At 57.7% G+C, this 12,219-nt stretch overlaps 1 protein-coding gene across 1 annotated transcript in view; it reads left to right on the top strand.

Annotated features, from left to right (window-relative positions):
- LOC107183586 (chromosome unknown open reading frame, human C1orf167) overlaps positions 1–12,219 on the top strand; it is a 20,009-nt gene that overhangs the window by 2,593 nt on the left and 5,197 nt on the right. Inside the window, exons 3-13 of the mRNA XM_015565937.1 lie at positions 706–749; positions 1,058–1,232; positions 1,949–2,085; positions 3,607–3,722; positions 4,156–4,342; positions 5,799–5,974; positions 6,473–6,644; positions 8,214–8,367; positions 8,476–8,630; positions 9,592–9,785; positions 11,341–11,485. Of these exons, the coding sequence (XP_015421423.1) occupies positions 706–749; positions 1,058–1,232; positions 1,949–2,085; positions 3,607–3,722; positions 4,156–4,342; positions 5,799–5,974; positions 6,473–6,644; positions 8,214–8,367; positions 8,476–8,630; positions 9,592–9,785; positions 11,341–11,485 (1,655 nt within the window). The remainder of the gene's footprint in view (positions 1–705; positions 750–1,057; positions 1,233–1,948; positions 2,086–3,606; positions 3,723–4,155; positions 4,343–5,798; positions 5,975–6,472; positions 6,645–8,213; positions 8,368–8,475; positions 8,631–9,591; positions 9,786–11,340; positions 11,486–12,219) is intronic.

The raw sequence follows: 12,219 nt of genomic DNA, 5'->3' as shown, positions 1-12,219 counted from the left end.
CTGGACCAGCGGTGGCCAGGCCCTCCCTGCTGGCCCCCAGTGCACCCAGCCTGTTCTCACGTTCTGCGGTCAGAGAAAGGAACACCCCCGGCGTCTCAGGGGAGCCGTGAGTCTCCCAAAAACACCAGGGGTCCAGGCAAGCAGCAAGCCTGCGACTCCACCGCAGACCGCTTTGGAGGTGCTGAATGGGGGCTTCCCTGACCCCGTGCAGGGGGTCCTTCCTGCCTACCCCCTGAGGCGAGGAAAGAGGCCTGCATGCAGCAGGGGGCAGACCGGGGACCCCCTGCTCCCTCAAGAGGTGGGCAGCAGAGAGGCCAGACTGTGCTCCCCCATGTTCTCCGGGCAGGCTGGGGTGCCCTCCCTGGGCAGGAAGGAGGGAAGAAGGTCCCGAGGGAGCAGGTGGGGGGGTGTGTTTTAATAGGCATTGCATTGAATCTATAGATTGTTTTGGGTAGTATGGAAATTTTATCGAGGGGCCACTTCCTGTCTGGGGGCCTTGGCCCAGCCACTAGTGCCCTGCAGGTAGCGGCCAGAGGAGTCTGGGAGCAGGATTTGGGGGGGCTCCAGGGGGCTGCTGCCTCCCCCAGGAATTCTCACTCCAAGCAGCCAGGTTCTCAGAAAGGGAGGCCGTGGGGCGGGCTGGGCAGGGGTGTCCGTCCTGCTGGCTGCGGGCCTGAGGGCTGTCTTGTCCTTTTGTTTTCCAAGAACAAAGCCGGAAATCTTGTGAACCTGGAGTCCGAGAGGGCCCGGTGAGGCCACAGCTGGGGCTGGGACAGCTCCTCTCCCTTTTGCCTCATAGAGATTGGCCCTGATGGCAGAGCCGCACGGGACTTGAGGGGGAGGGACTTCCGCTGTCCCTGCTGGGGATGACAGGGGCCTCGGGGCCCCCAGGGAAGGGACGGACAGCGGCTCCTGGGACTTGTGGCTGCGGGGCATTCTCCCGCCTCCAGCGCTTTCTCATCTGAGATTTCCAAGCCATCAGTAGAGGGAAGCCCTTTCTGCTGCGCCCTGGGCTGAGGGGCAGGCCCACCCCCTGACCAGCCCCATCCATCCCCAGCCGGCAGCTGCTGTCCAGATGTTTCAGGGCGTGGCAGCACCTGGTGCGGAGGCGGCAGGCAGCGGCCCTGGGCCAGGGGCGGCTGCTGCGCAGGGGTCTTCGGCTCCGGGAGGCCCACCTGGAGGTGGTGTGTGGTGGACAGAAGAGGGCCCTTCTGGCCCAGAGCTTCCAAAAGGTCAGGGACCTCCAGGTTGGGTGGAGGGGAGGGGCTGAAATGCTGGTGTGCTCGGAAGGTTCCTCTGGGGCTCAGGTCCTACCTTCTGAGTGACCCCCAGGGGGGCGCGCCGACACCTGAACCAGCTCTGCCTCAGCTCATATCCGGCCTCTGCTGCTGTCTTTCTTTCTTTCACACTTTCTGTGAACCAGCTCTGCCTCAGCTCATATCCGGCCTCCGCTGCTGTCCTTTCTTTCACACTTTCTGGCTGGGCGACTGTGGGCAAGTTACCTAACCTCTCTGTGCCTTCGTCTTGTATCTCTAAAATGGGATAATTGAACATACTCCTCAGGGTAGTGGTGAGGTTAAATGAATGAAGGGACTCAGCACTTGCCCAGCACCTAGCTCGCACTCTGCCACATACTGTAAGAGCTGCTGTTTTCCGCGAGGGGTTTGCAGGCCAGGACTGGGAGGGCTCGTCTGTGCTCTTCCCTCCTTGGGAAGGGGGTGCTCTGGGAGGACCCAGCTCCAAGTTCGGTCTCCCAAGGAGAGCCCTGCCTCTGGGGCACCCTCTCTCCACTCACTCATGCATTTCCAAGGAGTCTGGTGGTTGAGACCATAGGCTTTGGAGTCTGATAGAAGTATTTGGCCCCTGTCCCTACGCCTCCCTGGTGCTCCCTCTGAGGGCACATTGGAGGCTGCAGCCAACGTCCCTCTTCCCTTCTCTCCTGATCCAGTGGAGACACCGGACTCAGCAGCAGAAACAAGGGCAGCCCCACTTCCAGGCTGGCCCAGGACCCCCACCCTCTGGGGGAGGCCAGCCCCCAGGTCCCTCAGGAAGGAAGCCAGGGGTGGACCCCGCCCAGAGAAGCAGGTAGGTGGGGACACCCCAGTTTGGTCAGTGTGGCTGGGCAGTGCTGGCAGCCTCCCTCCTCGTCCCCCGTCCCTCTCCCCAACAAGAGAAGGAGGATGCAGCCAGCAGACGTGGACACAGATTTGTGCAGAAAGATGTCCGTCACAGCATTATTTATCCTTGTAAAAGCGTCAATAAAATATATTTTAAAAAAGAGAGAGAGAAGGAGGATGCAACCAGCAGACGTGGACACAGATTTGTGCAGAAGGAGGTCCATCAGAGCATTATTTATCCTTGTAAAAGCGTTGACACAGCCTCAATGCCCAGTGAGTGAGAAAATTCCCATTTAACAATGTGATGACTATTTGACAACCATTCCGCATGGTATTTATGAAGATTTAAAATTTTTCTCCCCACTCTCTTTTCCTTTATTTTTCTTTTCAATACTTTTAATTTTTTATTCCTAATCATGACAGTCATGCATGCTTGATTTGAAAACACATCCAATATCGTTGGAAATTTCATCCCCCTCCATGGATCCCCATTCCCGAAAGTATTTTTATGGACATGTGTGTAGAATTTTTGATGACAAGGAACAATGGTTATGACAATGTTAAATGAACAAAAAAAAAGGAATAAATAGTATCTAAGATATTTTTCTGTGCACCTAAAAAACAGTGCATAAAAAAAGACCAGAAGAAAAAGACTAAAATGTTGCAAAAGGAATAAATAGTATCTAAGATATTTTTCTGCGCACCTAAAAAACAGTGCATAAAAACACAGAAGAAAAAGACTAAAATGTTGTACAATAATGCAAATGGACTTAACACTACTGAACTGTCCACTTAAAAATGGTTAAGATGGCCCTAGCCGGTTTGGCTCAGTGGCTAGGGTCTGAAGGGTCCTGGGACTGAAGGGTCCCAGGTTCAATTCTGGTCAAGGGTACCTACCTTGGTTGCAGGTTCCTCCACGGCCCTCAGAGCACGTGTGGGTGGCAACCAATTGACATGTCTCTCTCACATCGATGTTTCCCTCTCTTTGTCTCTCCCCCTCCCTTTCACTCTCTAAAAATCAATGGAAAAATATCCTTGGGTGAGGATTAACAACAACAACAAAAATGATTAAGATGGTGACCCCAACCTCCAAAAAAATAAAATGCAAATAGTGCTTATTTCTGCAACAGAGGGATTAAGTTGGCTATTTTTTTCATTTCCTCAATTTTCCACTACTGTGATGTATTGTTTTTGTTCTTATTTTTAATTTTAAAAATGGGTTTAAAATAATTTAAATAATATCCATAGAATACATGTTTGTTGTGAAAAATCCAAATAGTATTGAAGAGAGTGAAGCAAAAGCAGAACCCCCTCCCCAGGGCCCTTGTGTGATCAGGGATGAGTGCACTGCCTGGAAGAGAACAGCAGGTGGCTCAGCTCCCCGTGCTCCTGCGGGCGGGCCGGATCCGCTGGGCTGGGGTGGACAGTTGGATGTGTGACCTCCCTGGGCCCTGGGCATCAGTTTCTCTCTGGGCAACTTCACTCTCAGCCCAGGGAGCCTGAGGGAGGAGGCAGGACCCCGGCCAATTCCATCACGTTCTGGGCCGAGACCAGATGGAGGAGATGGGAGAGTCCAGATCCTGCTGGCCCTGCAACGACTGGCTGGTGAGATGTGGGGCCCTGGGAAAGCGGGGCAGACGGAGCTGGGCAGGGCTGAGTCCCCACACAGGGCAGGGGAGGGCAGGGGGTCCTGAGTGGATGAGTGTTCACTGAGCACCCACGCTGGCAACTTCCCAGACACGATCTCGTTTGAGCCTCACGGTGACCTCGGCAAGGTGTTGCGCCCATTTCACTGATGGGAAGACTGAGGCACAGAGTAATTAAGGGACTGGCTCGCAGACACACAGTGATATTGGTGTGCCACCAACGCTGGCACAGGCCCAGCAGGAGCTTGAATGTTAGACCTGGGAAGTCGCTTAGACATCATTCGCTCACAGGGAAACAAGCCCAGAGATGAGGAGGTGTCCCAGGTGTCAGTGGCCCTCCTGGCCCTGATCCTCCCCTCTGCTCACTCCCTCTCTCACCCCTCCCTTTACAGTCTTCCTCCTGCGGTGCCAGCAGGAGGAATGGGCCAGACAGGAGAAGGGGGTCCAGGGAGAGGCCTCCGGGGCCACACTGAGGACTCAGAGCATGGGGAGGCGCCCTCAGGCCTGGTGCTCTCCTGCCGCAGATACAGCCTGGGTGCCCCCCCTGGCTCCCCAGCATCAGAGAGCCTGGCTCCGCAGGTAGGCAGAAGGGGGAGGGGTGGGAGGAGGACCGCCTTCCCTGAGGCGGAAGTTGACTCCTCCTTGTCTTGAGAGACAAAGATGAAAGAGAAATGAAAACAGCTGTGGTTTACGGAGAGCCTGAGACCTGCTAGAAACCACCCAGGAGCTGGGGGTTAGTTATAAGCTGAGTACCAGTCGTCACCTGTCCCACGTGGAACCCCTGGCCAGGTGGGGGACAGACAGGAAATTAGCGGTCACAAGGAGGGGGGGGGTGTGAACACCCCCTGAGTGTAGTGTTGTGAAGGGAAGAAACACGGATCTATGAGTTTTCTTCCTTGTTGTTAACGTTTAAATTACGGAACATTTTGTCTTACACAAAACTAAAGAAAAGGGGATAACACGCCTGTGTATCACCCAGCTTCGAGGGAGTCATCTCCTGAGAAGGCTCCTTTCGGATGCGCTCCGACTACTCCCCCTCTACGTTACCGTGACGCAAACCCCAAGCCTCACACCATTCCACCCATAGCTATTTCCGTAGCTGCTCTGAAAGATAAGGACTCTTGTACACCACCTGACCGCATGCCATGCTCACACCTGGAAAACGAACAGTAATTCCTTAATCCCAGCAAGGATCTGCTTAGCATTCGGATCTCCAGTTGTCTTACAAGCATCCATCTTGTTCCAGTTTGTTTAAATCAGGATCTAAATTAGGTCCACATGCTGGAATTGGTCGAGAAGTCATTCGTCTTTGTGGGCTGTGGGCCCCCTGAACTCTTTTTCCTTGCAATTTGCCTGCTGACGAAACCTTATAGCTGCCCGCTGCCTGCATTTTGCTGATTGCATCCGCCTGAGAGTTTTTCCTGTGAGAACGTTTAAACTGAGGGTGCTGACCGCGACCAGGGTTGAGCGGAGGTGCGAAGGATGAATGGTTGACTAGCGGAGGGAGAGCGGGTGAGAGCGCCAGGCAGAGGGAACAGCATGTGCAAAGGCCCGTGACAGCGAAGCACAGAAAACTCCAGGAACAGCAGACAACTTGCAGCCCTGTTAGTGCGGGGGGAGGAGGGAGTGGTTTGGGGGGGGGCGCCGGGAATGGTTTGAGATGAAGTTGGAAAGGTGTGGGGAATCTTGCAGGCTTGGGGAGGGGTTGACATTTTATCATACAAGCAAGGGGCTGCCACTGGAGGATTTCAGCAAGGGGAATAAAATGATTTGATTTGAGATTTTTTTAAAAAATCACTCGGTTACTGAGTAGGAACTGACTGGAGGGGCCACGAGTGGATGAGGGCAGCCAGGTAGGAGGCTGCGGAGGCCACCCAGGCACGTGGAGGTGATGGTGTCAAGTCCTTCCTGCAGCCCCATTTTACAGATGAGAGAGCTGAGGCCCCTAGAGGGGAAGTAGTGAGTCTGGCGCTTGACAGAGGCTGTGGCTCTGGCCTTTACAACCAGCGCCTGCAGTTCCTCTGGGCGCTCCCAGGTGCTTCGGGGCCTGGCGGCGGTCGGTGAAAAGAGGGGCCCAGCCCCGGGAGCACCTGGATGACTGCCAGATGGGAACCCCGAGGACGTGCCTGAAACAGTGGGTGTGGATGAAGCAGCTCCGGGCATCGGATGGGACGAAGGTGACCCAGCTGTCCCTCTGCCGGCAGAAGGTGGGTGAGTGAGGAGACTGAGGGCTCCTCTTCCCTCCACCCCCGTCACTTAAGGTCCTGCTGCAGGGGGCGGAGGTGAATTGTGGATTATTGAAATGGGAGGTGAGGGAATTGGGACCTTCCTCAGGGTGCAGCCTGGTGGGCCTGGGAGGGTCCAGGAGGGGTCCCGGGAGTGGGCGCGCCCTAGCGGGACCTTGTTCCCATCGTGAGCTCCTCTAAGCCAGAGGCTTTGTTCATCTTCCACCAGGAAGGGATGTGGCCCCTGCTCCCCGGAAGCGCCTGTGGTGAGTGGAGGGCACAGCCTCTGTCCCCACCAAAGCCTGGCCAGGACAGATGGGATCTTTGAGGTGCCTGGAGGGGGGAGGGTTTGGGGTGTGGGAGGGTGAAGTGCCTATGAGTGGAGAGGTCTTAGGGGAGGGCCTGAGGCTGCAGCCATTAATGACTTTGGGCAGAGAGAGGTCACGGGGGGACCTGGCTGATGTGTCTCTTAACTGCTTCTCAGGGAACATGGACCTGGGCAGCTCAGCCCCTGGAGGCCTGAGGTGGGTGTCCCAGGCCCAGGGGCTGCCCCAGGAGCGTGGCCAGGGCTCCCCGCAGAAAGCCTGCCCTCCACGGGCCCTCCACGGGGTGCTGCTGCTCTGGAGGGCGAGGCTCTCCCAGCGCCAGCGGGCTGAGTAGGTGTCCACAGCGTGGGCGTGGGCCTGGGGCCGGGTGGGCCCATGAGCGGTGCTCCCCCCAGTGGCTCCAGCAGGGGGCCTGGCACACATGGTACCCAGCAGGTGTGGGGGCAGGGGAGGTAGCCCAGGGACACTGAGACAGTGACTGAGCAGAGAGCTGTGGGGACAGACACCGAGTCCTACCCAGGTGGCTGGAACCTGATGGGGAAGTTGATCTAAAGCTCCTCCCTCTCCAGCCTCTAGAATCGCCTCTCTCCCAGCTCCCAGCTCAGTGGGAGCCTCCTGGGCCAGGAACTGTATCTGTCTCCTCGCCTCTGTCTCCGCACCGCGCAGGGGCCCAGCCTGCGGCAGGCACGGGATAAATACTGTAAATGAATATGTGAATGATCTCTCACCCCCTGCCCCAGTGTGCCTCACTATAGGCTAGGGAAATGGAAGCTCAGAGGGCCGAGCAGTTGCTTTAAGTCACACTGTGAACCAGGGGCAAGAAGGTGGATTCAGAGCCCAGGCTGATTAATGGTTTTGTGTGAGGGGAGGGGAGGAGCCAGCCTCCCTCCCAGGACATCAGGTGTATGTAAGCCAGCCGTTGCAGGGTTAAGAATTCTGCCCTTCCTAGCTGGTTTGGCTCAGTGGATAGAGCATCGGCCTACGGACTGAAGGGTCTCGGGTTCAGTTCTGGTCAAGGGCATGTACCTTGGTTGCGGGCACATCCCCAGTGGGGGGTGTGCAGGATGCAGCTGATCGATGTTTCTAACTCCCTATCCCTCTCACCTTCCTCTCTGTAAAAAATAAATAAAATATATTAAAAACAAAAAGAATTCTGCCCTTGAAATGGGCAGAATGGATGCACCTGGCATCCATCAGTCCCACACCTATTTGGTCCACTTGGACCCTCAGTCTCTTTTAATGCACCCCTCGAACTCCAGGGAATCTCAGTTCACCACAACCCTTCAGCATGTAGCCCTTCTACGTCCAGCCCGTCCTGTGCCTCCGCATCAGGGTATGGCCGGCCTCTCCCTGTGGCACACCTTTGCTGCCCGTGGCCCGAGATGAGTGTTCGGGTCCAAGGTCTGCTGCTATGTGGGGCTTGAGGAAATGCCTTTCCCCAGGCCTCCGCGTCCCTATCTTCATTACTGAGTGGAAGTAGGAGTACTAGTGCGGTTAGGCCGGTGGCCGCTTGAGGCTGGGGTCCCTGGACCTGGGCCCAGTCCCATCCCTCACCCACCCGGGAGCATGTCACCGTCAGCCAGGTGACCAGCACAGGTGGGGCTCAGCAGAGTCACCTGGGAACTGAGGAAACACCAGGAAGCCCAGGCGGCGCCCAGGCCACTGGACCAGGATCTCCGGGGGTGGGACCCTGGGCATCCGTGTTTCTTAGGGCCCAGTGGTCCAGTGTGGGCTGGTTTGGGAGGCGGGGGTGCAGAGCTCTGGCCAGGTGTTTGGCACGTGGCAGCACCGTCCAGCTTGGCTCTTTCCAGGGGCCCGGCTGGGGTAGCCCCTGCTTAGCAGTCACTCCAGCCAGGGGGTGAGGCTGGGGCTGGGGAGCTCATCTGCCCCTTCCTATAGCTCCTTCTCCCAGGGCGTGCAGCGGCGGCTGCTAAGACGCGTCCTGAGGGCGTGGCGCTTGAGGGTGTGGGGACCAGGCAACCCGTCAGGCAGTGCCAGGACCACCTCGGCCTCAGAACTGCTGGGCAGCACAGCCCCAAGCCCACCGGAGAAGGTGAGCGGCAGGGGCTGGGCTGAGCCAGGGTGGGTGGGGGACACGTGGGAGGACAGGGTGAGGATGGGCAGGGACCGGGCACCCAGGAGTCCACACTCCCTTCCCCAGGCGTCCAGGGCCTCCGCCCTCCTGGAGACACTTCAGCTGAGCTTTCTGTGGGCAGCTGGGCGGCAGCACCAGGCGCGGTGCCTCCAGCTCTGGCAGGCGCGGGCTCAGCAGTCCCGGCGTGCAGCAAGGTGGCACCAGCACACCCTTCAGAGGCGGTAGGGACCCTGCCCCAGGATGGTGAGCCAGGCTGCCCACTACTCTCTGAATTTACTGTTTCCGGAAGGCCTCTTCCCCCTCAGTTCTTGGCCTTCACAGCAGCGCCCCCTTGGGGTCTTCATCCCAGAGGGCACCCCTTGCATGCCCCAGTCTCAGATCCTCTCAACTCCTCCTGCCCTCCTACCCTGCCCCTGCCCTGCTGAGAGCTGTATGCGGAATTGGGGCAGGGGGGTGGGACACTCATCAGGGTTATGATTGCAGAGATTTCACAGCTGTGGCTCATTCATTCATTCATTCATTATAGCCCAGTGCTTCAGAGTTTGTCTGCCTGGATTCTAATCCCGGCTTTGCCCCTCACTGGCTGTGTGATCTTGGGCAATCTGCATAACCTCTCTGTGCCTTCATCTCCCCATTTGTAGGAGGGCAGGGGGGTGGGACACTCATCAGGGCTATGATTGCAGAGATTTCACAGCTGTGGCTCATTCATTCATTCATTCATTATAGCCCAGTGCTTCAGAGTTTGTCTGCCTGGATTCTAATCCCGGCTTTGCCCCTCATTGGCTGTGTGATCTTGGGCAATCTGCATAACCTCTCTGTGCCTTCATCTCCCCAATTGTAGAAGGTAATAATAGTTCTTACTTCAATGGGGATCAATGAGGTAGGACACATGCCTCCCCTAGCACAGTGCCTGGCACAGAGCAAGCACTCCATTCCTAGCGAGGTTCAGCACTAGAGGTTGGTACAGACCTGGCATTGGAGGTCTGGGGTCCCCTCTTATCCCCATCACCTGTCATTGTGACCCTTGCAGGAGCAGTCCTCCCGCCCCCAGCAACGACTCTCCCCCAAGATGGGAACGGGGAGAAGAGTCACCCCAAGCCCCTCCCTGCGGCTGTGGGAGGAGTGGGCTGGGCTGACCCCCGGTGGCAGTGACGATCCTCAGGGTGGACACTCCTTTCCCAGCATCCTCCTCGGCTGGAGCCACTGGTCAATGGCCCAAGGGGCCCAGAGGAAGCTGGCTGCCCGCTGGGCCTGGGACCGGAGCTGCAGGGACGCGCTGGGCCTGTGGCGTTGGCAGGAGGCAGAGCAGTGGGCCCAGGAGCGGGGCCGGAGGCAAGTGCGAGACGCCCTGCAGCACTGGCACTCCTCCTGGCAGAGTGAGTGGGGGACTGGGACGGGCCCCACGGGTGAAGGAGGGAGGGCCAGGGTCCACCAGGAAGACCGAGGGGTCTGTATCCTCCAGCACAGAGTCCAACAGTGGGACCCCACAGGGCATGCCTAGGACCCGGGGGCATGGACACTGGTCCCAGGTTCACATCCCCACTTCCATTCCCTGGCAGTTGTGGACTGTAAGCAAGCTACTTAAGCCGAGTCTCAGCTTACTTACCTGTAAAATGGGGATGACAGCAGTAGCACCTCACGGGGGGTTGTGGGGATACTGTGAGACAGCCCACCAACGGGCTTGGCTCAGAACCCAGCTCCTAGCAGGGCTCTTGTTCATCTTCATCCCCGTCATCCTCACCTGACTTTCAGGAGGCGCAGCCCCCTCAGAGCCCAGCACAGGAGAGGGGGTCACTCGGGGTGTTTTAGAGGTGTCCCCTACACTCATACCGCGTACCGATGGGCTGGCGGCGGGGACTTGGTTGTTCTGGAAAACTCAGTGATGCCCTAACGCAGTGGTCAGCAAACTGTGGCTCCCGAGCCCCAGTTTGCTGACCACTGTGGCCTAGCCGGTTTGGCGCAGTGGACAGAGCATCGGCCTGCGGACTGAAAGGTCTCAAGTTCAATGCCGGTCAAGGGCACGTAGCTTGGTTGCGGCCACACCCCCATAGGAGGTGTGCAGGAGGCAGCTGGGCGATGTTTCTAACTCTCTATCTCTCTCCCTTTCTTGCTGTAAAAAATCAATAAAATATAAATTTTATTGATTTTTTACAGAAAGAACGGGAGAGAGATAGAGAGTTAGAAACATCGATGAGAGAGAACCATCGATCAGCTGCCTCCTGCACACCTCCTATGGGGATGTGGCCGCAACCAAGGTACGTGCCCTTGACCGGACTTGAACTTGAGACCTTTCAGTCCGCAGGCCGATGCTCTGTCCACTGAGCCAAACCGGTTTCGCACATAAAATATATATTTTTAAAAAACAAAAAGCTCAATGCTGTCCACAGGAGACAGTCGCCTCTCCAGCCCCATTGTCCAGCCGCCCAGGAAGGCGGGCCCAGTACTGCCAGGCCTTGTTTTTTAAAGAAAAGCTGGAAATCTAGATTTTCATGAAATTCTTGGGATTCCTAAACATCATCAAGAAATTTTTTAAAGAAGAAACAACCTCCTGAGTTGGGTTGGCTTGGTCAGCAGTAGCACACCTGTGACCAAAGCCTTTCAACCCAGACAGCGAGGGTGGCCTCCCCTGCTCCCACCTGGGTAGAGGGCAGAGGGCTGGCTAAGCTGGGCCCACGGTCACCCAGAGCCCGGGGGTGAGGCCAGAGTGAGCACCCAGGGCCAGGGGTGAGGCCAGGGTGAGCACCCAGGGCCAGGGGTGAGGCCAGAGTGAGCACCCAGGGGCAGGGCTGAGGCCAGAGTGAGCACCCAGGGGCAGGGCTGAAGCCAGAGTGAGCACCCAGGGCCAGGGGTGAAGCCAGAGTGAGCACCCATAGCCCAGGGATGAGGCCAGAGTGAGCACCCGGGGCCACTTCAGCCTCTCTCTGGCCACAGGGCAGCAGTGCCTGCATGACCGGTACCAGGGGTGGGTGCAGCTACGCCGGCAGGGCCTGCGCAGGGCCACGTTCCAGAGCTGGCGGCAGGCGGCAGCTCATCAGAGACACAGGATGGCCAGGCCAGAGCGGCTCGCACTGCAGAGGTGGGTGGGCCTGGCAGCGGGAGGCAGAGGGTCATCCCCACCCCGGGAAGAGCAGGGAGGGAGCCCATGGGGATGGGAGGCTGGGTTGCCCCTGCAGCTCTAGGGGAGTCCCCGCTGGAGGCCTGGGACCTGGGAAACTGGGGGTGGGGGTGGGGTGTGAAGGGAGACCCTAGCCTGAGCCGTAGAGCCATGACCACCAGCCTTCACTACCTGCTTTGTGCGGAGGTGGGGCTGGCAGGCCTCTCATCCCACATCCCCTCGCCCTCCTGGCTGGGTCAGTCCTTTGGTGTCAGAGGCTACAACTAAGATGGAGAGATGAGCTCCTCGGACACCCACCATCATCGTTGTCTCCACCGCGTGTTTGGGGGTCAGCACAGGGGGACTCTGTACACAGGGGCCAAACAGAGGGCTGGCATCTTAAATAGAGATGCTCCAGTAAAACATGCACTTAGTTCATCAATGCCATCGGAGAGCAGAGGGCACAGACGATGCCCGCTGTGCAGTTACACTCACCATTGTCCAGTGTCCCCACAGCCAGCTAACACCGCTGCAGGGCGGCTGACCCCTGTGCTTTCGCATCTGAAGGCCGTGCCCGTGTTGCAGGCCCCTCAGAGTCCCCTCACTGCCCCCCTGCCCCAGAGCGGGCTTGTGAGGGGAGACAGGGGCGGCTGTCCCAGGGGATCTGGGACTTGAAGCACAGCTGCTGGGCTCTCTCAGGCTCCTGAGCAGCATCT

Source organism: Myotis davidii, unplaced genomic scaffold (assembly GCF_000327345.1).
Source record: "Myotis davidii unplaced genomic scaffold, ASM32734v1 scaffold299, whole genome shotgun sequence".
NCBI lineage: Eukaryota > Metazoa > Chordata > Mammalia > Chiroptera > Vespertilionidae > Myotis > Myotis davidii.
The sequence above is the reverse complement of the archived record's forward strand: the minus strand, read 5'-3'. Positions and strand labels throughout refer to the sequence as shown.